General features: G+C 42.6%; 1 protein-coding gene across 5 annotated transcripts in view; it reads left to right on the top strand.

The window, feature by feature from the left end:
• LOC122787298 (semaphorin-4D-like) overlaps nucleotides 1-27520 on the top strand; it is a 2116148-nt gene that overhangs the window by 1641318 nt on the left and 447310 nt on the right. For all 5 annotated transcript variants that reach the window (XM_044053927.1, XM_044053928.1, XM_044053925.1 and 2 more), the window contains one exon: nucleotides 20374-20489. In XM_044053927.1, the coding sequence (XP_043909862.1) occupies nucleotides 20374-20489 (116 nt within the window). The remainder of the gene's footprint in view (nucleotides 1-20373; nucleotides 20490-27520) is intronic.

Raw genomic sequence — 27520 nt, 5'->3', positions numbered from 1 at the left:
GATGGCAGGTGTGTACCTGAGAAAACTTGCAAGCCATTGTAAGCCTAGCCAATTATCCCTTGTGAAACTCAAACCCTGCATATTGTGTTTGTAAGGCAAGCACCTTAACTGAATGCTGGGAGGCCTAATAAGTTCATTTCTGCCCCCCCAAGATAAATCTTTCTTGACAAAAGGTGTGCCAGTTGATGCCATGATGGTGGTGGCAGCCACCAAAAAGGAAATGTCTGAAACTTCCTCGTCTGTCCATCCTCCTAACAGAGACTCCAGGATCATGGATAGATATGAGAAGCGCATGTTTAGTTCAGCGATTTTTGCTCTTCATTCGCTTAACTATTTAACCCATTTTACCAGACTACAAAGAGATCTCCTTAAAGAGCCGGGAGATGCTCTTCAGGGTACAGTAGCTGCAGGAGCTATAGACAAAGTTGCCACCCTCAATTCTATAGTGAACTCGTCCATGCAACTCATTTCATATACAGCTGATGGAACGAGTAGGGCAGCGGGTACAGGAGTCGTTCTTTGGAGACATTCCTGGATGCACTTGTGTTCCTTTGTGGAGCCCTTCAAGTCATCCTTCTTGAATACCCCCTTTGATTGCTCGTCCCTTTTCGGGCCCAAAGTCAAGGAAACCTTAACCAGGTGTGAGCAGGATGGAAAGACTCTGCCGTCACGGTCTGTTTTTCCACCCCTACCAGACCCTACCCCAAGAGTCAAAGGGGAGGGAAAATGTGGTTCCGAAAAGCCCAAGGAGCCTTTCAGGACATGCATGGTGAACCCCCTTTCCAAGGGGCAGAGGAAGGGGCATTAACGGAAGACGCCGCCGTTGCGGCAGAGGGGGGGGGGTCCGCAACACCAGGGCTACAGATATCAGTTCTTTGGGAAGCCCTACCAGCGCTCCTGAAAGGAAGCCCGACTGTCCTGCTATGGAGGCAGTCGGGGGTCGCTTTTCTTTGTACCCACATGCCTGGCTCAAAATAACAAACGACCACTGGGTACAAAGTATAATTTCCAGAGGATACTCCATCCCTTTCGCCACACCCCCTCTACCCACTAGGAAAATCCCAGATGTTCCACCCAGTTACAGGGAACAAGCAGGAGTAGAGGTTCAGAAATTAAGAAAAAGTCATCCAACCAGTCCCAGCAGACCAGACAGGATCTGGAACTTACTCAAGATTCTTTTTAGTTCCAAAAAAGACAGGAGACTGGAGAACTATATTGGACCTCAGCACACTAAACAAATCTGTAAAGAAAGAGAAGTTTCAGATGGTCATGCTTCAGTCAGTGCTTCCCTTCCAAGGGAAAGGCAATTGGATGTGCTCGATAGATCTCCAGGATGCGTACTACCATATAAAAATGGCCAGGCCATCCAGGGGTCATCTGTGCTTCCAGCTGGGAGCCAATCATTACCAGTTTCGAGCATTGCCCTTTGGTCTCACTACAGCCCCCAGAGTGTTCACCAAATGCATGGTAGTGGTCACAGCTCACCTGAGACGTTTAGGATTCCAGGTGTTTCCGTACCTAGATGATTGGCTTCTTACCGCCACCACCAGGCATCAATTCTTTCAAGTCAGGGAGTCCACTCTGTCACTCTGCAATCAGCTGGGCATTACAATAAATTCAGAAAAATCTGCCTTGTCGCCATCGCAGCATATCGTCTTTATCAGAGCAGAACTGGACACCACCACCACCACGCTAAGTCTTCCAGTAGAAAGAGTCTTACTTCTTCGTCGGCATGTCCGCATTCTAATATCCAAAAACAAAGCACCAGCATCAGAAGTTCTGAAATTGTTAGGTATGATGGCAGCAGCAATTCTAGCCATACCATTAGGTCATATGCACATGCGGATACTACAGTGGCTGTTGTTCACTCAGTGGTCTTACCAAGCGCTTCCCATGTCTCACATGATAATGATCACAAATACCTCCAAAAAAGATCTTCAGTGGCGGTTAACCTCACTTCATGTTACGATAGGACGCCCATTTGTGCTACCCCTCCAGCGGCCACACTGATCATGGATGCTTCCTTGATAGGGTGGAGGGGGGCATTTTCAGGGAAAGACAGCCCAAGACACATGGACCGATCAAGAGACACATCTGCATGTCAATGTCCTAGAGATGAGAGCAGTACTTTTGGCATTGCAGTACTTCCAGGACTCTCTTCCTCTAGGTATGAGTGCGATTCAGATGGACAACATGTCAGTGGTCTGGTATTTGAACAAACAAGGAGGAACCAGATCTTACCCCCTTTGTCTTGAGGCCCTCAAGAGTATGGCAGTGGGCTATTTGCACCCAGCGCTTTTTGTTAGCAACACACATCCCGGAGAAATCCAACGTGATAGCAGACAAGTTGAGCAGAGTGATTTTATTGCCCCACGAGTGGTCCCTCAAGATGGAAATAGCGGAAAGGATATTCTGCAGGTGTGGCCAGCCTTGCTGCAACAGTTTTGCCAGTCACATGAACACCAAATGCAGAAGGTGCTTTGCTCTGATTCCCCCTCCGGGATAAGTTCCAAGGGATGCACTTTTTTACAATTGGCCCCCAGGTCTCCTCTATGCATTCCCACCAATCCCATTGATACCCAAGGTATTACAGAAAGCCAAAGCCCTGGGAAGGACCATCATTCTAAAAGCTCCCTATTGGCCTTGTCAGATTTGGTTCCCATTCCTTCGACTTCATCTTTTGGAAGACCCCTGGATTCTGGACCCAGTTCCGACCTTCTGACGCATTTGCAGTCCCTGAAGCTGACAACTTGTATGTTCCAATTCCCGTCATAGCCAGGTTCCATAACCTTTCCAAGGAGACAAAGCAAATTCTCCTATCATCTCATAAATCCTCTACAAGGAAGCTGTACCTCAGCAAATTGAAAACATTTTCTGTATGGGCCTCTAAAAACAATATTGATCCTTACCAAGCCCCTATGGCCTCTCTTCTATATTTCTTAACCACGATTTTCAATAAAGGAGCTGCAGCAGCAACAGTCCGTATGCAACTAGCTGCCATTTCTAACTTTCATCTGGGATTTGGAGGATTGAATATTATGTCACACATTATCCAAAGCCTTTCTCAAAGGGACCCTCCATATTAGACCTACTGTGAAATCTCCCTATTCTCCATGGAATCTAAATTTTATGCTTTCCCGCATAATTCTTCTGCCATTTGAACCAGCTCCCTCATGTGACCTCAAATTTTTGTCTCAGAAAACCATCTTTTTCGTGGCTATTACTTCTGCCTGCAGAGCTTCAGGCCTTATCCATTAAGCCTCCTTATTTGATTTTCCATGCTGACAAGAGTCTCACTTTGAACAAACTCCTCTTTCTTACCCAAAGTTTGCACTAAAACTAAATCTCAACCAAATTATTGATTTGCCAGTTTTCTTCCCCAACCATTCCAACAATTTAGAGTACATGCTGCACAAACTTGATCTTCACAGACAGCTCAGATTTTATTTGGATAGAACAAAATATTTCAGGAAATCAGACCAGCTTTTTGTTTCATTCTCAGATTCCAGGAAGGGCATGCCAGTGGCTAAAACAACTCTGTCTAAATGGTTATCTGATTGTATCACCTTTGCTTATTCAGCTGCCAATATGCCCTTGCAGCATAAAATTAAAGCTCACTCAACCAGAGCAGTTTCTACATCATCTGACTTTTCTGCCAGACTTCCTATTGATAACATTTGTGCAGCAGCCACTTGGTCAAAACCTCATACCTTTATCACTCATTACAAAGTTGACGGGGCCTCTACGGACAGGGCCTCCTTTGGATCCACGGTCCTGAGAAATATACTCCTGTGAGCCACCCGAGGTTGATTGGTGTTTGGGACGCTAGCTATCAGTAAAGAATGAATGGCGAGATGGAACAACTTCACATAAAGAAGTTATGTACTTACCATAACATTCCATGTGAGTTGTTCATCTTGCCTTCATTCTTACATTCCTCCCTGCTACCCCCTCCTCGGCTTTCAGAAGACCCAGATGCTAGATCCATCCTGGTCACTCAACCTTTCTATACTTTCTCTCTTATGGAGTTATAAAATGGCATATGGTATTATTTTACGCAGCAAACAAGATCTGAGGTAACTCAGGGTGCATCATGGGATAGGGACTTGGCCTCGAGCTACTTGAAATCCTTGAGCTTTCCAGTAGATGCCGACTTGGAGTCAAGGGATCAGCTCCGAACCCATCATTAAAGAATGAAGTTGAGATGAACAACTCACATGGAATGTTATGGTAAGTGCATAACTTCTTTTTAAAGGCTGTAATATGGAGTGCAGTTAGATTCTGATGAAGTCCCCAGTTTAGGGGATGAAAGCGCTCAATCTGTGTCTTTGTACGTTGGAAGAATAAAAACAGCTTGGACTGAAGAGTTTGGCTGACTGAAACTGTTTCACATTGTATATTTTGGACTTTTTTTTTTACCTCCAAAGATTCACTTGTCATCCTTGGACATTAAAGTCAACCTTGTAAAGTCTCAGATGGTGCCCTGTCAAAACATAATGTTCATAAGCTGCACTTTTAACACCCTGATTTGCTGATCTCATCTTCCATCAGAAATGATTCTTCTTGTCAAATCTATTGTTCAACAAATTGATCACAGCCTGTCTTGATCTTTGAGAGCTGTGCCTGATGGCTTCAACAGTCTTCATAGTTCCTCGTGAGATTCTTCTGAGGATTCTTAAATAGTCTCTAAAGGTTCAGTGGAATCAGCTGTTAGATCCTCTAGATGCTCTAGTAAGGATTTCAGAGAAATGCAGAGATCATCTTTGTTGATGGATACTCGAGTCCAGCATCTCTCTGGTCAGAAACTTTCAGCCTGCAGCCTCAAGGTCAACAGTGACCACAGATGTCTCTGCACTGATAGGGAGCTTTTGTGCAGAGTGGACAGTCCAAAGCACCTAGTCAGCCCAAGAGGCCACTCTGCACATCAACAGCCTAGGGGTTTGTCCTTCTCACCATGTAGGTATTTCAGTACTCCATACCTGCAGATGAAATTGACAATAAGGTAGTAGTTTGGAATATATACAGTTGAGAAGGGAAGCACACTTGTATCCCTTTTTTTGGTAGGCCATGAGAGTATGGACTCTTGCCTCCACTTACTTGTTGCAGCAATTTATTTATTTTATTTTATTTTACATTTGTTAACCGGGCTAGTCTAGCTGGATATATGTCCATTTTCAGTAGAGGCCCGAGGAGAAAAGCTCCACACATACTAAATTTCAATGGGACAATTTACAGAGTACATAATTAAGTACAAAGTGAATTATCATTTAGTAACATGAATAAACAAAAAATAAATATACATGAAGTATCTAAGGAACATACTATAAAAAAAAATTGTTGTTCAGTAAAAAGCATTACAAAAATTGTTGTTCAGTAAAAAGCATTACAAAAATTCAGGATTAGCAAGAAGGTTTCAAAAGAAAAATGAAGAAGAGAAGAAGAACAGGAGATAAGAAGGAATAAAAAGGAGGAAGAGGGAAAGAAGAAATAGTCTGGAGAGGAAAAGGGTAAGAATGTGTATAAGAGGACAGGGAGAGAGAAAGGAGGAGTAGGTTAGAGCATTAGAGGATAGTAACAGGGCAATAAGAAGTAGGAATAAGTATATTTACTAAGTAAAGTGTAGAGTTCTAGTGGTGGAGGGGAAAGAAGAAATTAGTCAGGAGTCCTACAGGAACAGAGCCAGTGATTTTGGAAATACAGTTTGATTTTTTGTTTGAACAGAGGTAAGGAGGAGGTTAGAGTGATATCAGTGGGTAGCTGATTCCATATCCTTCCTATAGTATTAGTGAACAGAGAGACACCAGCTAGGTTATGGGACTTTACTGATTTAGTCATGAGTTTGGAAGAAGATCGAAGGGAGGTAAGATTATTGTAAGGGATTAAAAGTTGAGAAAGTATAGGGGTGTTATAAGGTTGGTAGAGTATCTTGTGAGCAATGGTAAGTTGTGAGATCAAAAGACAGTTTTGTAGCTCAAGCCAGCCTAGGAGTTTTAGGTTGTGACAGTGGTGTGTTTTGAAAGGGTTGCTGGTGGCAAATCGGGCAATGCTATTGTAACAAGTTGCAAGTTTATTTAGGTTGGCCTTCTTAAGGTTAGTGAAGATTGGTGAGGCATAGAAGAGAGTAGATATAAGATGGGAGTGGGCAATAGTAGCTCTGGTAGAAGGTGTGAGAAAAGGTTTGATACGGTATAATGATCCTATTTTTTTATTAACAGTTTTGATGGTGTTATTGATGTGTTGATCAAAAGTCAGATTGTTGTCGATGGTAATTCCTAGCAGTTTAGTTGTTGTGTCAGGAGAAATAACAGTAGTGTCATTAGACAAAATGTTGAAGTTTAATGGGGAGGCTCGAGTGGTAGGAGTGAAAAGGAGAAGTTTTGTTTTTTTAGCATTAAGGAGGAGGTATCGTCTAGTAAACCAAGTTTCTACAGTGTTAAAGGTAGTTTGAGTTAGAGACAGTAGTTCTGTGGGGGTGGATGCTGAGCAACTGATTGTTGAGTCGTCAGCATATTGGATGCAGGTAGCTTGAGGGATGACTGTGTTGAGATCGTTTATGTATAGGGAGAAGAGAAGTGGACCTAGGATAGAGCCCTGTGGAACTCCAATTGAAACAGGCAATAGAGAAGAGATATGATTGTCCCAAAGGACGGCTTGATGTCTGTTGTTAAGATAGGAGGTAAACCATTTTAAAGCCAGGTTATCAAATGAGAGGGATTTAAGTATATTAATAAGGGAAGAGTGGTTCACCATGTCAAAAGCTTTGGAGAGGTCAATAAATAGAGCAGAGGAGAAGATGTTGGAGTTTCGATAGTTGTTGATAGTATCTATGAAAGAACAATATGCTGTTATCTGCTGATGCCACGCAACTTTATGATTTTTGCCATTTCCCATTAGTGCAAAATTCCTCAAGGAATCCAAGATGACCAAAACTAAAGATCTGACGTAGTTAATCTTCATTCATTCCTTACTGATGGGTGTCGGTTCCATCCCCGGAACCGAGTCAGCTTTATACCAAGTTCGCGCCAGCCAAAAACTCTCAAGCTAAGCTTTACCCATAGTGCCCTTCTCCCAGTTACCTCAGATATCATTTGCCGCATTGCCAAAAAGCTGTGTTAAGCCAGCTCTCGACTAAGCTTAGGTAAATAATTAAAATTTTCTAACCTTTGAAAATCCTTTCAACTTTCTTGTTAGTCGCTAGTTTATCCTCTTTTTTGGAAAAGTCTCTGTTACTTCCTTTACGGCTTTTCTTACCTTTTTAAGGTACCTTTTCTTATACCTTTGTTGGTATTTCCCCTCCTTCCCCTAGTTCCTTTAAAAAAAAAAAAACTTTCTCTATCTCAAAAAAAATTGAGCATCTGGTTTTAAACAGTGCGACCAGTGCAGCCGCAAAATGCCGAATTCTGATTCACACATCTTGTGTATATTGCTTAAATGTATCATTTATCTGTTCAGCCTCCCTGTGATACTTGTCATGAGTTCAGTTCTAGAACCCTCAATGAGAGACAAAACAAACTCATCCTGAAAGACCTTCTAAAAATGCCTTTTTCAGTGGGTATCTCTGCGCTGGAGGGTTCATCCCCTCCAAGCAAATCCCATAAAAAGAGATCGCACTCGGTTCCTTCTTCACCTGGTGAAAAGTCAGAGGAACCAATGATTAAGCATTTGAAAGTGACTGTTATGGTACTTGCTACTGTACCACCTGCTAAAGTTGTGCCGTCGGCACCGATTACCATTTTGGCACCAAGTACTACGGCACTGTCTCTGCAAAGTTTGTTTCCCATGATGCCGTCTAGTGATTTAATGTTGGCACCGACCATGTCACCGTCTACAGCCTTTCCTAGCTCAGAAAAATTAACCATGCTTACTCAAGCCTCTACCAAGACTTCAGTGCCGTTGGAACCTTGGACCTGATATTCTCCGAAGGTGGATCCTTTTCTGGGGCAACAATTTAGTCCCTTCCTGGAACGGCCCGAATCACCATCTGGAATTTGTTAGATCAACCAGAAGCCTCTCTGAACTTGATGTGGTGCATCTTGTTGATCAGTTGCTTACGGCTAGAGGGATTACTACTCCATCCAAAACCCCCATTCCTTTGGCAGTTGGGGATACTTCTCCAAGGACTCTAGCTTACTCTCCTCCTTCGACCTCAGGGCAGGCATTGAAGACCCTGGAACCAACATCCATTATGGTACCTGTGACTACGGTCCCACTGGTGGATCTCACCGTGGTTTCGGAGTCATCCCTTTGGCCTTCTGCTCAGTCGAAACCAAGGCTTTCTCATGATCGTGGTTGGACTGTGACTTCTCTTGTTCCTGGAGCAGCTACGATTTTTTCTATGGCGCTGTCCTCGGTTCCAGGGACCCTCGCGGTACTGGCTTCTCTTTAAATTCCATCCCTGGGGATGGATCTGCTGGAGTGGGGTGTGACCTCGGTTCCGGGCCCCCATCCCTCTTCAGGTGGGCCTGCGTTCCAGGCAATGGAGAGGGCACTTGCCACTGCTGGCAAACCATTGACGTTGGACTACCCATTGACTCTTCCCTCTCAGCCGCAGTTGACACAAGCTACCGTTATGGGACATCGAGCACAAGAGCCTTAGGAGACCATATTGCAAGGTGCCCCTTCTTCTGAGTTCTCTACAGAAACTCCCCCTGAAGAAGGGGGGAGAAATCGTGCAAGAAGATGCATGTTGACTCCCCCCAAGGAGTCACTCACTGAGGACATGGACTTCGATGAAGGGGAACGTTCCCCACGGTCATCCCCTGAAGATGTCTCCTTTGGAGACATCCTTGAAATCCTAAAAAAGAGGGGTGATTGGAAGTCCACCAACCCTTCATCTGAGGAGTCTGTCTTCCTACAGGCTTTTCGTGCACAAACCTCTACCTCTTGGGTGACCCCATTTGCAGATGAACTGATGCATCATGTAGTGCAGAGGGCTTGGAAGAATCCTGATACTGTTGAATCTATCCCAAAGAGACCAGATAAAATGTTATCACCCCCCCCCCCATGGAAGAGAAATCGCACTGGTCTAAGGGTCTTCCAGTGGACGCTATGGTGGTGGCGGCCATGAAAAAGGAGGTTGCAGAGGACAGCCAGACATTCCATCTACCTAACAGGGAGTCCCAGGTGGTGGACCAACTAGGGAAGCGAGTATGTGTGTCATCGACCTTCGCTATTAGGTCCTTGAACTACCTGGCACATTTCACTAGGCTCCAAAGAGATCTGGTCTCTGAACTCTGGAACCTTAGCAGGACAAGTGTCTGACAAGTTACTCAACAAGGTTGCCTCACAGCTAGTGACCCTGGAATCTATATCTAACTCTTCCATGTGGTTAATATCACATGCAACTGAAGTGGCTGCTAGAGCTGCCAGTTCAGGCGTAGTCATGAGATGCCATGCCTGGATACGCCTGTGTGATTTCGCAGACCCCTTAAAGTCTTCCTTCTTTAACACTCCTGTGAAAGCATTATCCCTATTTATCCCTAAAGTGAAGGTCACGTTAGCCAGGTGTGACAAAGATGGAAAAACCTTGTCTGCTTTAGGTGTACGTTTCTCCACCCCCCCCCCCCAGCATCCTTATTCAAGGAACCAGCGGTGTGGGAAAATGTGGCGCAAAAAGTCTCAGGGTCCTTTTCATGACAGATGTGGCGAGTTCTCCCCCAGAGGCAGAGGGGGTAACTATAGTGGAAGATGCCCCTACAGAGGCAGAGGAGAACCACGTAACCAGGGGTCCAGAGATTCTTTCTCTGGACAGTCCTACCAGCACTCCTGAAGAGCGTCCTGATTGCTTTCCTCTGGAAGCAGTCGGGGGACATTTTTCCCTGCACCAAACAGCCTGGCATTGCATATCCACAGATTCTTGGGTGCAGAGGATAATCACCAGAGGATACAAAATCCAATTGAACTCTCTTCCCAATCCACAAAAACATATTCCTGACGTTCCACCCAGTCAAAGGGAATCGGCAGCCATAGAGGTAAAAAAAACGGTGTCAAAAGAGAGTCATCCCATACAGTCCCACCAGACCAAATAGGATCCGGATTCTATTCAAGATTCTTTTTAATGCCAAAAAAGACAGGGGACTGAAGGCCAATTTTAGATCTGTGTACTGAACAATTTTGTTACCCACACAAAATTCTGGATGGTCATGGTTCAGTCCATTCTTCCATTTCTGGAAAAGGACTATTGGATGTGCTCTGTGGACCTTCAGGCGTATTACCACATAAAAATGGACAAGCGCCCCAGAAAGTTCCTTTGCTTCCAGCTAGGAGCCAATCATTACCAATTCTGGGTTCTGCCCTTCGGAGACTCTACAGCCCCCAGAGTGTTCACAAAATGTATGGCAGTGGTTACAGCTCACTTGAGACGACTGTGATTCTGAGTGTTTCCATACTTAGATGATTGACTCCTTACCGCCCTCACCAAGCATATTCTGGAAAAAGCCCTGGACTACACCCTCACATTGACAAAAATCCTGGGGATTTCTATAAATTGGAAGGAAAGCAACCTAACCCCTACTCAGAACTTGGACTTCATAGGAGCATGGTATTCAATTCCCAGTCTTGCCAAGTGTCTGTTCTGGATCACAGATTGCAAAGGCTAAGGGCTCATCGCCGAGTGATACTCTTGTCAGGACATGGCCTCGGCTCGAAAAGTTCTCCAGCTTCTGGGGTCAATGTCTGCAGCTATCACCATTATCCCATTAGCGAGGTTACACATGAGACACCTTCAGTGGCTTCTTTTGTCCCAGTATTACCCAAATCATCACCCTTTATCTTATCAAATACGGATAACAGAACAGTGCAAAAAAGACCTTTGGTGGTGGATGAAGCCAGATGTAGATCTTTGGAGTCGTTCTTTTTCCCCTTCTCAACCCAAGGCCACTGTGACCATGGACGCTTCCCTGATAGGGTGGGGGGGGGTCATTTTCAGGGTATGACTGTCCAAGGCATATAGTCGCCCATAGAGGCCAACCTGCATATCAGTGTACTAGAACTGAGGGCAGTGTTTCTGGTTTGCAGGTATTTCACTCTGTCCTTCCGTCTGGAACTATTGCCATCCAATTAGACAACATGGCTGTTGTCTGGTACATCAACAAACAAGGGGGAACCAAGTCCTACCCTTTATGTCGAGAGGCCATGAGAGTGTGGCAATGGGCAATAGCTTACAACCACTTTCTGATTGCAACGCACATTCCCGGGGATTCCAACGTGATTATGGAAAAACTGAGCAGATGTATCCTTCTGCCTCACGAGTGGTCCCCTCAACTTAAGCATAATGGTGAAGATCTTCAGCAGTTGGGGCCAGCTTTGCTGCAACCTTTTCGCCTCCCCAACAAATCACAAGTGCAGTGACTACTTTGTCCTGATCCCCCCAAAGGGGGAGTCCCTGAGGGATGCTCTGGGTCACGACTGGCCCACAGGACTTCTGTACACTTACCCGCCTCTTCCCCTAATCCCGAAATTTCTGAAGAAAGCCCTCCAGTTGAAAAGCAAAGTGATCCTCATTGCACCCTATTGGCCGCGCCAAGTATGGTTCCTCTTTCTTTGGCCTCACCTACTAGACAGACCATGGATCCTGGATCCAACTCTGGTTCTCATTTCTCACCCCTAAGGGTTGACTCACCCGAAATTAGCCAATTTCAAGCTGACAGCTTTGTTTCTCCACTTCCAGTAATTACCAGGCTGAATAATCTTTCTTCCCCGATCCGTGACATTATACTGGATTCACATAAACTATCCACCAGGAAAATTTACCGTAGCAAGTGGAAAAGATTCTTGTTATGGTTCAAGTAAAGAAATCTTAACCCCTATTCAGCTCCAGTTAATACAGTTCTAGATTATTTGTCAGATTTCTTCAAAGCAGGAGCTGATGCTTCAACCATCTGTGTCCATTTAGCTGCCATTTCCAATTTCCATAATGATTTCAGGGACTCTTCTTTAATCTCCCATCGTCTTTGCAAAACCTTCCTAAAAAGGGATTAACGAATCCACCGAACCACAGAGTCTCACTTCAGTTCTTTAAGCTTTAACACAACCTCCCTTTGAACCTGCTGCTACCTGCAATATCAAATTTTTATCCTGGAAGTACTTATTCCTAGTGACTATTACCTCAGCTAGATGTATTTCCGAGCTTCAGGCCCTGTGTACTAAATGGCCTTATATAATATTTCATAAGGACAGAGCATCACTTCGGACAAATCCTTCTTTCCTAGCCAAAGTTGTTTCAGATTTCATAGAGAACCAGTCTATTGACCTGCCAGTGTTCTTTCCTAACTTCTCAAACAAAGGAGAATATTGCCCCCATCTTTTGGATATGCATAGACAATTGAGATTTTATCTGGACAGAACTAAGGAAATCCACAAATCAGACCAATTTTTTGTATCTTTTTCAGGCCCAAAACTGGAGAAAGCTGTCTCTAAAGTAACTTTGTCCAAATGGCTAAGAGATTGTATATTACTGGTGTACCAACGTTCAAAAACCCCTATACCAGGCAAAATCAAAGCACATTCCATCATATCTGTGGCAGCTTCGATAGCTTTTCATTCAAGGGCATCCATGGGTAATATCTATTCATCTGCAATATGGGCTACTCCCCATACCTTTATCTCTCACTACGAATTGGATCTGGTCTCCAGGGCAAGAGCCTCCTTTGATTCGATGGTGCTCAAGAATATTCCTTCATAGGGGCCACCCAGGACATATACGGTAGCTAGGGACTCTATCCCATCAGTAAGGAATGAATAAAGATTAACAACAGCAGATAAAAAAGTTATGTCTTACCATAACGTTCCATCTCTGTTACTCATCTTCATTCATTCATTACGTCCCACCCTCCTTCCCCCTCCTAGAGGCTCCTGGGGGATTGTCTGGGTCCAATGTCATTCTATGGAACTTGAGCAGATATAGCCTTTGCTTTTCTTGCCACAGTCAAACTCGATCTGAGGTAACTGGAAGAAGGGCACTATGGGTAAAGCTTAGCTCGAGAGTTGTTGGCTGGCGCGAGCTTGGTTATAAGGCCGACTCGGTTCCAAAGATGGAACCAACAGCCATCGGTAATGAATGAATGAAGATGAACAACACAGATGGAACATTATGGTAAGACATAACTTCTTTTTATCCCTGCAGCCCCTTTTTGACCCCCATCAGGTTTGGCTCACTCTGTTTTAGTCTTGTATCTTGACCTGATATCTCCTATTGAAACCCTCCAAGAACCTTCACTCTCATCCATATGGCCAGCATCACCTGGAAATTCACTCCCTCAAGTCATCTGCTTGGTTTCTTTAGTTCCATTGATGTCAAAGAACTCTTCATACCTGACCAGGGTGGTCCATATCCTGATTTCTGCAAAGAGGGCAGGTACTTGAAAACCCTATAATTGTAAATGGGCTCACTTATTGGCTTGGGCCACAGTAAAAAGACAAGATTTGTTTACAGCTCTTATACCCTGCATTTTGGAATATTTTACCTGATTTTTGATAAGGTCTAAGTTTTTCCTTCATGAACGTTCAGCTAGCAGCCATTTCCATTGTTTACTAAGGTGCAAGTTCTGCTTGTCTGGTCTCTGTTAAGGTAAGCAGATCTTTCTTGAAAGGTACCATTTTGTTGTGTTCCTCTTTTAAGTCATTAATTTCTCCATGGGATCTTTATTTTACACTGGATAAACTATTCATGCTGGAAAAACTAATGCAGTTTTCATTTGAACCAGCTTCTTTTGTTGATATAAAGTTTCTCACTTGGAAATCTCTTTTCTTGGTGGTTATTACTTCTGCCAGCAAAACCTGCATCTCCTTGCTTACTATTTTTACCTCTGACTTCTTATTGGTAAGAATAATTCCAAGAATCCCAAACTTTAGTAGTCTCAGAGTTCCGTTTCAGAACTCAAACTTTCAAATAAAAATAGATTTTTCCATCATCAGGTATAATCACCAGAATCTGATGTAATTTCTTCATTTCTGCTGAAAGTGCTACGTTTCACAGCCACCACAGAAGGGCAGCTTATCTGAAGATGCATCTTTATTGGACAGAGGTCTGTTTTATAGTTTCTATAAAACAGACCTCTGTCCAATAAAGGAGCATTTTTATAGGATCATGGGTAGGTACTAGGCTACTTGCCCTTGCATACCATTTTAAGCCTAGTCAGTTTCCCTTTTTCTGCTCAAAATAACCTTTCCCATTTGGATATAGATTGACCTTACCCATATTGTGGTCGATAATTATATATTAGAATATATAACTGAGAATAACTGGGATCATACCATAGATAAATTGAGGGGTCCCATGCATGAGATAAAGGTGTTGGCAGAGGTCTGGTCAAAACCTGAAATTATGAGTGATGGCTAGATAAGCCTGATTTTTACATTGCTGGTCTTAAAGTTTATACAGTCTAATCAGGTCTTTCTCTACTTTGTTTCTGTACTGTGCTGATCTGATTTGCTTCTCTTCTTTACTGCAGTTGAAGCCTCTATCCTCTTGAGAACAGGCTTAAGGCTTTGATCTCATACTCAGTACCACTAAGGTATTCTGTAAGCACAACCTGTTATGACTCAGAGCACACAGTATACATACATTAGGGTACTTTATGGATATTTCTTTCCATTTTTAATTTCTCCAAATCTTTTGGGTTTCTAATACCAGGACAGGAATTTATCCCATTACTAAGTCAAAGTACGATTAAAGTTCATGAAATTAGTATTGTTTCACTCTTTCATGTCAACCAAAAGTATTCTTCGCAGCACCCACAATGTGCACGGTAATAAACTCTACAACAGAAGAAAGAAACTGCTGCAAAAAAGAGTAAAATCCCACAATTGGAGGAACTCCCTGGTCAGCCTGAGTAAGAAGCTGAGATCCCTCATAAAATCCTCCAAAGTTAGTTACGAAAACAAAATCACCACTGTTTCTAAAGACAACCACAAAGCATTCTATAGCTATGTCAAGAATCTCAATGGCAACACTCAGATCTGCTCTGAGTTACAGCACTAAATATACATAACCAACTAATATTGCCAACATCCCGGCAGATAGGTTCAGTGCTAACTTTAACCCATCTCACCCCCTAAAGGGCCCATCTCTATACCGGAAGAATGCAAAGTTCCTGTAATCATGGCTGCACAGGTAAAAGCCACACTCTCCAAAGCCAAGAAAACAGCATCCATGGGACCTGACAACATCCCAGGCTGCTTTCTACGCGAACTACAGAACGGACTGGCACCCCTCCTAAGTACCATGTTCAATCATAGCCTCACCTCAGGCTTTGTGCCCACTGAATGGCGCACAGCAACGGTTATTCCATTCCACAAAGGGGAATCCACCACAGACCCCAGAAACTACCGCCCCATTAGCCTGATGAGTCTGGTCTGCAAGAGCATGGAACATATCCTCATGGAACTTATAAACAAAGACATTGGTAATCTCCAAACTCTGGACCCCACCCAGTTCTGGTTTGTAAAAGGCAGGTCATGTCTCCTAAACCTGATAGATGTCTTTGAAGCAGTCACCAAAGCCATAGATGAGGGTAAGGTGGTTCACACAGCCTATCTAGATCTCGCCAAGGCTTTCGACACCATCCCCCACTCTGGAATTATAGATAAACTCACTAAACTAGGCTTAAATCCCTATGTCACAAGATGGGTTGCCAACTGGCTCACTGACAGAACCCACACTGTGAAAGTAGCAGACTCCAAATCCGACTTCAAACCAGTGACAAGTGGAGTACCACAGGGTTCAGTCCTGAGTCCTCTCCTGTTTGGTATCTACTTATATGAAGTACAGGCTAACACAGAAGGTCTTTGGCCTTGTCTTTTGTTGATCTGTTCCCTCTTCTATAGTCTTCGAACAGTGACTTTTTTTGTCTTAACTGCTTTATAGTTTTCTCTAGTCTATATTTCCATGATGGTATTCGATTTCTCCCCTTCTTTTCCCTCACTACTTTGTGTTCTTGTGGTAGAACTTTATCAGTTATTAATTTATCTTCACAGTAATATATCCTATTTACTTCTGTTATAGCGCATGGACCTCTATGAAGAGTCCTAATTTCTGTGTTCATTTGTTTTGACAGATTTCTGACTTTTTGGATTTTATTAACCATCTGAAGTCTATTTCTTTCATTGATCTTGATATATCTGTCTATGTCTATTAAATCAAGCAACTCTTTTCTTAGCTCATTTTCTTCCAAACTGAGGGCACATCTCTTGTTTTCCATTTCCTGCAGGCATTCTCTGGACAGTTCTATAGCATCTTCTTGTGGCACATTCTCTTCAATTTCATCCTGTGCTATCCTTTGCTCTGTCATATGGAAATTCACTGGCCTATCATTCTTCAACACTGACTCATCAGTTTCCTGTTCCTTCCCTTGCTGTCTAGCTTCAAGTGAACATTTATACTGGTTTCCTGTGGAAGGCTCCAAATTATTTTCTTATGGCTCCTGACCCGTTGCTTCTTGTTCCACTGTAATTTGGATAACCATTTCTCTATCATGTTGTGGTGCTTTCTGAATTAAATTTTCTACACTGAAGCCTTCACTTCATTGTTTTCTTTAACTTCTCTATTACTAATATCCTTTTCTACTTTTTTTTTTTTAGTCTTATTTTTTGAATTGTAAAGTTTTCCATGTCTGGAGTCCTTTTTCTGTATTTGTCTACAAATATGTTTGGTGCTGCTCTTTTATATTGGTTAGTTTTGCTTTCTCCTTTGCTTAATATTACACCATATTAGATCTCTTTTTCTTTCCCATGTCCATATTTCTTTTTCAAATGTTTATTGATCTTCCTGCTTCTCCTTACTTTGGGGACCCACTCCATCAAGCTGTGATTTAACCTGTGTTAGACATTCTAAACCAAATCCTTCACTTCGAAGGCACTCCATAACTTCAATTTCTGTTTTTTGACTTCTACTTTACTAATCTTCTTTTCTACGTTCCATCTTTGTGATATTTTTTTTATTGTGAAACTTTCCATATCCGGATGCCTTTGCCTGTATTTCTCTCCGAATATCTTTGGAGATTTCTCCTTTGCATAAATATTGCACCATATCAAATCTCTCTTTTGTTTATACTGTATTTTTGCACTTCCTCAGAAGCTTCTTTTTCCAAACAGATTAAAGTTTCTTGATCTATATACGTTTTTTCACAAATCTGTGGCATTAATGAACACACATTTTCATTTGAAGCTTTCGTCTAATTTCTCTCTCAATCGTTTTGTATATCTTGTGTCTGGAAATTCTGGGCTTTTTGCATTAAAAAAAAAAAAAAAAAAATCATAATAGTAACAATACATAATTTCTTTTTTATCTTCAATAGTTCACTCTGTCGTCTTTATGGCTCATCTTAGGGGTCTATATCAGATTATCAGAGAGGTATTACAGTGAATTCCTCTTCACCGACACAAAAAGAGCGAACCGCAAATTACGTGAAATGCTGAATCAGCAATTTTTTTCCCTAGGGGAGAAAATCGCTTGGCCATCAGCGTAAATTTGCCCCTTTCCCCACTGTACTGTGATCTCGGAGTTGGTATTTTTAGTTAGGGGGGTGTGGTGGGCAAAGCTATTTGTACTAATATTTTGTTTCTGGTCGGATCAGTGATTTTTTTCCCTAGGAAAAGAAATCGCTGATTCGGCCATTCACATAATTTGCGGTTCGCTCTTTTTGTGTCGATGAAGAGGCATTCACTGTAATGTCTCTTTGCTAATTTAATATAGACCCCTTCTTAGGCCTATCAGTTTTTGTGATTTTTGTGGACTGCTAGTTCCTTCTACAACGGGGTGGGGGGCATCCCCCCCTGGGCCTGGCCAGTTGTTGGAATGTTTCTGTATTTTGAGGATTCCACGCTGTCATTTCTTCCAGTCCTGGCACCAGTGCACCTGCCATGCGCTTGCCAGGATTGGGCACTTTTTTATCCTGGGTCATGTGCACCCAGCGATCTCTCTTAATTTTTGACCTACTTCTGTCCATCATATGTTCTATATAAGTACAGTGTATATATCAGTGTCGCCTTGGTGAGATTTTGTAGAAAACAGGGTCCACCTCGTAAGGGTACTCACCGAGACTTGAGGATGAATTAAATTTCAGCACTAATGCTCTCCTTTTATTGCTGACTTTCAACCCTCCATTCGGACCCTGTACTGTACTGTGCTGATCTGATTTGCTTCTCTTCTTTACTGCAGTTGCAGCCTTCAGCCTCCTGAGAACAGGCTTTAGGCTTTGATCCCATACTCAGTATCACTGAGGTATTTTTTAAGTACAACACATTATGACTCAGAGCACACATTATGCATACATGAGGGTACTTTATGGATATTTCTTTCCATTGTGTGGATAAGTAAATGTTGCATCTGGGAGCATAGCATAGACAAAAAGGCTGACCTTTTGTTTACACTTAGTACCATCACATATTAGCTTGGATCTCCGCTGGCTTACACCTCCATTCAGGCTATTTCAGCAAAGCTAGAATTTCTACTGAGTGACCTCCCAAACCTCTTGTATCAGAGGCACATGGGATATATGCAAATGATCCTTATGAACATCAGGTGTTTCAGCTAATTGGCAATTCTGAATACCCATGACTTGTTTCCTCGTTTTAATGGGCAATTTTAGGCCAATTAAGCCAAACCCCACTAGCGGTGGATATGCATATTTCATGTGCTTGTGCTGTGCTGATGAGGTCATAACAAAACCAAAATATGCATATCCACAGCTAGTGGGGTTTGGCTTTATTAGCCTGAAATTGTCCATTAAAACGACAAAGCAAGTCATGGGCATTCAGAATTGCCAGTTAGCTGAAACACCTGATGTTCATAAGGATCATTTGCATATATCCCATGTGTTTCTGATACAAGAGGTTTGGGAGGTCACTCAGTGGAAATTCTAGCTTTGCTGGAGTTTTTATTTTGTTTTAACGGATTGTTTTTTCAGTGACCTTCACACTTGTTGATTCAGGCTATTTCCTCATATACATGCAGTATGGGCAAATGATTGTTGTCTGTTTTTATCCTTTACTAACATTTGTTTTCTGTATACAACTCAGCTACTACAATGCTTTGATGTTGTAAACAGAAAATGCTAGAGGTGTGATGAGGAAGAGAGAGGTAATTGGAAACGTATTTTCTGGGAGTGTAATGAGTTGGCAAAGTTTAAAGATTTCCTGCAAACTACTCTGTCAGAGATACTGGGTGAGCAAACTGGTGTAACTAAGGAAATGATTTTTTAAGCTATGATACAGAATCTGATTTGCCTAGATATAATAAGGCTTTGCTGAGTCTGATTAGGGTGGTTGCCAAAAAAGCAATTACTAGAAAACAGAAATCAAAGTATAAACCAACTGCACTAGAAGTAGTGACTAAAGTAACATAGATGAAACAACTGGAAATGGGATTTTTAGAAAAGGGTAGGAACAAATTACATAGAAAAAAATGGGAATTGTGGGAACAATTCATGCAGAGGAGGAATGAGGCTTAAAAGAAGGCAGGATTTGAATGAGCTATGTAATGTTTGACTGACAATGACTAGATAGATTACAAGTGATGTATAATGTTTGCAACTAAAATGATGTCAATATGGTTCATAGGATCATAGCAAAGTTACTAGGCTGCTGGCCCTGAGGCCCTTATAAGCCTAGCCAATAAATTAGCCCATGTTCCCACATGTCAGCACCCGATGCCCCTGTCCAGCAGGGACACAGGTGGAATCCCAGAGGTGTATTTTCTATTTCCCATCCAGTCGTCCAGGTTTTTCTTAGAGGGATAATGAAGTACTCTACTTGACGTGGAGAGGGGAGTCTGTTCCACAGATGGGGAGTCTCTGGTAGACAAATCTGTCCTGCAAGCAAGTCGTATTAATGTTGCAGACCAAGTTGAGGTTTTGGGTATGGGTCACTCGAGTGGAGTTTGGCTTGCATACATGTAGCAATTTCATCAAGGTGGGGTCAGAGATTGCTCTATATGGCAGACATAGATCACCTCTGTGGAGTCTGTATGAGACGGAGTTGAGGAGCAGGGTTTTTTTTTCCCATGTAGGATAGATTTTTGAAGCCCTGGATTCTCCTGGTCAGGAGCCTCAGTGGTTTCTCCAGCTGCTGCATGTGCTTCACAAGGTACATGCTGAAAGGGGCGTTATACTCTATGGTTTGTTTTCATTTATATAAATGTATGATTGTCTATATCTTATGTGATAATTTAATAAAGATGTTTCTTGTTTAAAAAAGGTCTTTTAGTTCATTTCTTCTACTCTTGGGTTCATATTTTTATTTGTCCTTTTTATGTCAAGGAACTGGATAATATTCTTCAAGGCAAACCTGAATTGTTGAAGATGCAGTAGCTCAGAACCAAACAAGAGCAAGAAATATGAGAGAGTTTTAATGCTAATATTTGTTTTCCTTTCACAGATGATGGGTACATTCATAAAGCCGTTAACTACCAGGGAGAGATGTTTATTATTCAAGAAGTCCAACTGTTTATGTCACCACAACGAGTAGAGAGCCTTCAGCTTTCTTCATTAAAGGTAAAATTTATTTATTTTTTTTATCCTTAATTCCATGCTAGCAGGAGTACAAAAGCAACATTTACGGTTGTGTCAGGGATTCTAATTATAATCTGGTGGACTACAAGGATGAAGAGACAGCAGTTTTGGAGATGCTTTCTTGCAGAGGAGGTTGACGGAGCTTCACTTTTCTAACACATTCCACAGCCTCAGCAAGCTTGGAGAGCATCTAAATTTGCTGGTGTAGAGAAGGAGACACAGTCTGCAGCATACACATGTTTAACACACCTACCACTAGGTGTTGTCATTAATGGCCAGAATTGTGGCAGATGAATGGGTAATGTCCTGCCATGGCAGAAACAAGACCTAGAAATTTTGATTACAATGCATTTGTCAGGGGTACAATACTGTGTATGGAAGTATAGTGAGAGAGAGAGAGAGAGAAGTGGCCACACTTTATTTTTACATTTATTAACTTGGAAAGTTGATTGGTCTCTTCACCTTTTTCACTTATAACATGGCTTAAGGCAAATTTGAAAAAGAAAGTTACTGATAAACACTACAATAACTTGTTATGGAGTGCAGTCTACTTGTGCTGCAGTGAGGTGAAGCCTTGACTGTGACCCATATATCTGGGACTGACTACCAGTGCAGAAGCTGGGAGATCCAGCTACTAGCGAAGATGGGGCTGAGTGGCTGATGCCAGTTCCCCCATCTAGCGGGAAGAGCGACAGTAAGGTTCACTGCTGTACTGATGCACAGTGAGGACTAGATGTCACAAAGATTTTTAATTTCACCAGCAGTACAGGGTTGTAGCAAGAGCACTCTCACGAAGCAGCATATGCTGTAGCTAGAATCAGGCATGCAAGGTAGCATAAACGTCTAGCAGGACAGTATTGTGGACCAAACCGATCATCTGCTGTGGGGTACTAGGGGTTAAGTTGCAGCAGAAGAAAGAAAACAATAATCACTGCCTGGGTGATAGCCTCCTGTGCAAGCAGCTCTTACCTGAAGAGGAGCAGATGTCCAGCTGGGGCATGGAATAGCGATGTATGTCAGGCAGTGGAGATAAAAAGCATACAGTAATATGATGCACAGTACTGTACTGTAAGTCACAGGGTAGGGTGATATACATGGCACAAACAAAAGAGGTAAAAAAATTGTTGATAATATCTACAGTATTCAACAAAGTTTATGGTAAGACAAAGAGTTCAAACATTCACACACAGTGCAATGCCGTAAAAAAAAAAAAGAGAGAGAAAAATTCTTCTTTAAGGTGTTTGAATATTTTAGAAAGAAACACTTCAGTGTTACCCTTGGACATAATGGTGGCTAGAAGCATTTACAAGTTAGCAAACGTATGATTAAAAGGCGGGTCAATCCGGAATCTGAAGGAAAAAACAATTTTTATCTTATCTTGATCTTAATGTAGATCTAATACCACTAAATTATACTTCTGTAGTTATGGTTATTCTGTAATTTTCCATACTACAAAATGACTTGTTGGAATACTAATGTTTTTTTTTTCTTTTCAGCTAGGCTGCCATCTTCCCACAATATACTTTTTCTCTCTCTTATATGGCATACTGTAATCACTATAGTCTTTGCCTCCCCATTGATTTACACTGGCTGTACTTTACATTTTTGGTTTTTAGGAGTGTGTTTGAAAAGTGTTAGCATATGTTCTGACACAACTCTCTGTGTATTTTGTTAGTACAGAGCTACCCAGCAGGCCTTATCTGTTATAAATTTTCTTCTAGGAGGTGCTACTAAATGAAATGGTGCTTTCCAGGTATTTCTTTGTATATTACGATTTACATATTATGCTATTCACCATTTTTTTCCAAACACCTTTATTGAATTATCACTTGTGACACAGACAAACTTACATTATATAAAAGTAATCACACTATAACATGACAAACATTTTACTTAACATATATTACTATATATCATATAACCTAAGCAACATTACATAAATTATTCAATTCTTACCTTTTTTTTTTTTTTTTTTTTTTTTAACTATCACTTACTACATAGGCAATCATACATTTATAGAAATGAAAACAAACCACATCGACACAATCCTACTTGCAAGCATTTTACATCACAAACCATACTGACACACTCCCAGTTGCAAACATTATACATCACTTGTAATCTCCCCAATCTTTTTCAGTCAAACATTACACTGCTGCAATAGCCTTAGCTATATAGGTTATTTCCTGCAATAGGATTTAACAGCCATCCATCTTCTAAAGCTCAAGGGCACCTTCAACATGGCAGAGCTCAAGAAAATCAGAGGTTTGAGTGCCATACTTTTCAGAGCTTTCCTGCTGCAGAAGAGAGCTCTCCTTGCGGGCTTTTAAAAACTTTCCTGCTGTAGAAGAGCACTCCACTTTCTGAATTTTGAGAATTGACAGGCTGCTAATGTTTCTCCATTATGGGACAGAAAAGTTCCCTTTGGGAAAAAAAATGTCCAGAATCTATTTTATGGCTAAAGTAGTACTTTTTGTGTAAAACTGTTTTATGGTAAGGAACAGGCATCCCAATCTGACTAAATAGAGAAGCACTCCCCTTCTTCCTCCGTGATGAGTGGTTCTCTCATGCCCACCAACAACCACAGAGTACATGGCTAACACCTAGTCTGTGATAGCTCAAGGGACTACAGCAGGAAACCAGTCAAGAAGATGAGTTGTCTGAGGAGCTAGGAATGGCCACTGCAGAATCTACAGAGGCAAAGTAGTTTAGTATAAAACTGTTTGATCTGATGTCAATTTTCATTTTATCCTCACATATGGCTTCGGATCTGAACCCTCGGATCTGACTTGGTCATTGCAACAGCTCGTGGCAACCAAAAAGCTGTCGAGCACCCTACCCGTAGTGCTTCTCTCCTAATCACCTTGGATCTCGTTTGCCGCTTCACGAAGACGTGGTCCTTCCATTAGCTCATCGAGCAGTTAAATGGATATTTGCTATTTTTTACAACTTTTTTCTTCAGACTTTAATTAAACTTAAACATTTTCTGTTTAAATTGCTCTAATACCCTTTGTACTAGCTAGCTTTTGCCTTTCTAATTTGTACTGTGGTACTTCTTAACTACTATTGTTAGTAGTCTTTTTTTGCCTACCCACTTTTCTTTGTGATTTCTTTTCCTTTTCCCTTTTTTCCCCGTACTGCGGTACATTTAAACTACTATCGTTAGTAGTTCCCTTTTCCCCCCTATTCTTCTTGTGTCCTTGTTCTAAAAAAAGCTATCCTTGTTAGTTTAATTTTTTCATATATGTCTGAGAAAGTGAATAAGTGCTCCAAATGTGGTCACACAATTCCCTTAAGTGACTGACATGAGCAGTATGGTTATTGTCTGGCCCCACTCCATGTGCAGGAAGAATGCAACATTTGTAAAGCATTCAACCACCAGGCCCTCATTGAACGCCATAATAAGCTCATTCTGAAGGGTATGTTGCCTTCCTCATTTGGGGAAGCTATTTCTGTCTTTGACAAAAAACATAAGAAGAGCGATTCTTCCAAGCCAAAACAGTCTAGTTCTGCTTCCTCCATGTCCTCTAGAACTTTGAACAAGACAAGGAAGAGGCCGCCTTACTTTCAGACGTTTCAGTAAGAGCATGCTCCAAGGATGGCTATGATGTCAGATCCTAAGGCCTTCTTCTTCTCCAAAGCTTCAGTCAGAGAATTCCCCAAAGATGGCTAAGATGTCAGATCCCAAGACCTTCTCAGATCCAAAGGACTCCCCCATCGGACGCAACAGCTTTGGATCCGAGCCTCTCTGCTCCGAAGGATAGGTTGGATCGGTTGCTGTTGGATCCTATGAGAAGTCCTTTTAAACCAATTCAGTCTTTTCCTAGGACTCAGTACTCTCCTTCTATTGACCCAGTACCATCCAGAATACATTCTCCCTTTCTGGAGAGACCGAAGTCAGCATCGACATCATCAACTCGCTCGACCAGAAGCCTCGCAGAAGATGATGTGGAGAGGATGGTCAAGAAGATCCTTTGGGTGCAGGGCTTTGCAGGGTCTCATTCGGCTCCTACTCCTAAGGATCAGGAGTTTTGAGCATCTTCTCCCCCTCTTCCAGTTCCTCCTCCGACTTCCCTGGAAGTTTCGGAGCCTTTGGATCCGATCCATCCAATATTGTCTAACTCGGAACTGAAGACCTTTCCTACCTCAACTCTGGCTTTCGCTCTGAGTTCCTCTGGCCACTCAGAGCCAGGGAGCTCTTAGAGTTGTGAAGGCCTGGTCCAGCATGAGACAGTGGGGTTGGCTCTGAAGTTTTTTGAGCCGTCTTTGTCTTGGAACCTTGGCTTGGATTATCCCTGCCTTGGCTCCAGCTTCAGAGCAGCTGTCTTCTGGATTTGGGGGGGGGGGGGGATGCCCATATCCTGAGGCATGACCTCTCGGATCAGAGATTCTCTATTTCTCAGGGTCAGTCAGCATTCCAGGCCATGGAGAGGGCTGTGTCTACCTCGGCAGCACAGGCAGTATCTACCCTATCTGATTTTCAGTCTTCTGCTTTGCAGAGCCTACACCCAGTGTCTCGACCAGATCTCCCACAAGGATAGTGGATCAAGAAGCCCCAGGATACCCATGAGGGTTCCCCCCCCTCTCTTCTGATACCTCCCAGGAACTCCCCACAGAGGAGGGTCCTTGGAAGAGGAAGTGTAAAAGGAAACACCTGACTCTCCATGGAGGAGTCTGTCAGCGAGGATAATGACCTCGATGAAGATGAGGGATTCCCCCAGTCACCTCCACATGATGTTTCCTTCAGGGACATTTTAGAGATTTTGAACAGAGAAGTGGCTGGAAGCCCAGGAATCCCTCATCAGAGGAGTCGGTGTACCTGGGGGCTTTTGGATCCCAGTCATCTACCTCCTGGGTGACTCCGCCTATATATGACCTCATCAAGTTGATCTCGTGCTGGGCATGGAAGGCTCCAGACTCCATTGAACCAACCACCTGGAGACCAAGTAAAATAATAGTGCCTGAAGATAAAAAATTTTGGTCAAGAGGTGTTCAGTAGATGCCATGGTCGTGGTGGTGGCCATGAAAAAAGAACTTGCTGAAGAGAGGTCTACTATCCGTCCTACTAATAAGGATTCCAGGATGATGGATAGATGTGGGAAGCATGTGTTCTCTTCAGCGACCTTTGCTCTGAGGTCCCTGAATTATCTTTCTCATTTTACCAGACTGCAGAGGGATCTTATCAAGGAGCTCTCAGATACCCTGTCAGGAGCCATGTCTAAAGAGGTATAGGCTTCCGTTAACACACAGCTGGCCACCCTACATTCCATTGCAAACTTCTCCATGAACTTCATTCCACATGTAGCCAAAGATGCGAGTGGAGCTGCGGGTTCAGGTATCTCCATGAGGAGGCAGGCCTGGATACGCTTGTGCGACCTTGCTGAGCCCTTTAATTCTTCACTTGTCAATGCTCCGTTTGATGACACTTCCCTGTTTGGCCCAAAGTTTAGATATATGGTATCCAGGTGTGAGAAGATGGGAAGACCCTTTCTGCTATGGACGTTCATTTTTCCACTCCCCAGAGACCATATTCAAAAAATGAGAGGAGCAGTGGAAAAATGTGGTTCAGAAAATCACAAGGGTCTTTTCCTCAAGCACGTGGTGAAAGTTCCCCCAGAGGCAGAGGGGGGGACCAGTGATGGAAGATGCTGCCCTTGCGGCAGGGGTGGTTAGTATCATGAAGGGTCCAGCGATACGTTATTTGGGAAATGGTTCAAGCACTCCTGAGTGGAGGCCTGATTGCTCTTCTCTGGAGGTAATCGGGGTTTGACTATCCCTGCACCTGAAAGCCTGGCTAAAAATAAATAACCAATAGGTACAGAGGATAATATCCATTGGATACTGTATCCCGTTTTCCTGTCCACCACTCCAAAGCAAAATAAACTCCCCAGTGTTCCACCCAGCCAAAGGGAGCAAGCAGCCATACAGATACAAAAGCTGTTGGGCAAAAGAGTTCCACCAGACCAGAGAGGATCCGGTATTTACTCAAGATTCTTTTTGGTACCAAAAAAGACAGGGGACTGGAGACCAATATTGGATCTCAGCAGACAAATCAGTTCAGTAGAGCAAGTCCTAGATGGTCACGGTTCAGTCCATCCTTCCATTTTTGGAAAAGGATGTTTGGATGTGCTATATAGACCTTCAGATGCGTACTACCATGTAAAGGATAGGCAGTCTAGAAGTCATTTGCAGTTCTGGCTGGGAGCCAGTCACTGCCAGTTCAGAGTACTGACGTTTGGCCTCATTACAGCCCCCAGAGTGTTCACCAAATGTATTGCAGTAGTAGCAGATCACTTGAGACAGCAAGGATTCCAGGTGTTTCCATATCTAGACAACTGGCTCATCACTGCCCCAACCAGACACCTACTTCTAGAACCAAAAGACACGATTCTTCAAACTTGTCCTTTGTTAGGTATTCAACAGGCAAAACCAAGGAGGCAGTAAACATGGCAGTTAAAAGATAACTTAATTTTAATGAAGTATAAGCGCTTTCGCATTGCTTCCACAACACTTCTTCAGATGCAATAAAATAACATCTCAAAATGCTTGTATTTAAGTCTCCATAAACCAATAAAAATGCTAGTAGTCATCACATGACATATAAAACAGTCATCTGAGACTCTAGTTATACTAGTCACCTGACCTAAACTCGAGCTTGCCAAATCCCAAATAGCACATTCATCATAAAAAACAAATATAAAACATTCAGCCTATGATGTAAAGCTGAAAAGCTGGTAAAATTAACATATGGCCTCACCTATGGAAGAAATCATGGATTCTGGATTCATTTCCAGACCTCCTGTCGCATCCAACAGAAATACCTCAAACGAACATTCACAGTCTCAAGCTGACAGCTTGGTATCTCCAGTTCTGATAGCCAGACAGCCTATGCTGTCTTTACCAGTGCTCCATATTGTATTATCCTCCCATATGCCATCCACATGAAAGTTGTATAACAGTAAATGGAGGACATTTATACATTGGTCTCAACAAAACAATATAGATCTTTTTTT

This window comes from Protopterus annectens, chromosome 13.part0 (genome assembly GCF_019279795.1).
Source record: "Protopterus annectens isolate FY-2018-M chromosome 13.part0, PAN1.0, whole genome shotgun sequence".
Classification (NCBI taxonomy): domain Eukaryota; kingdom Metazoa; phylum Chordata; order Ceratodontiformes; family Protopteridae; genus Protopterus; species Protopterus annectens.
This window is presented reverse-complemented; position numbering and strand designations above follow the sequence as displayed.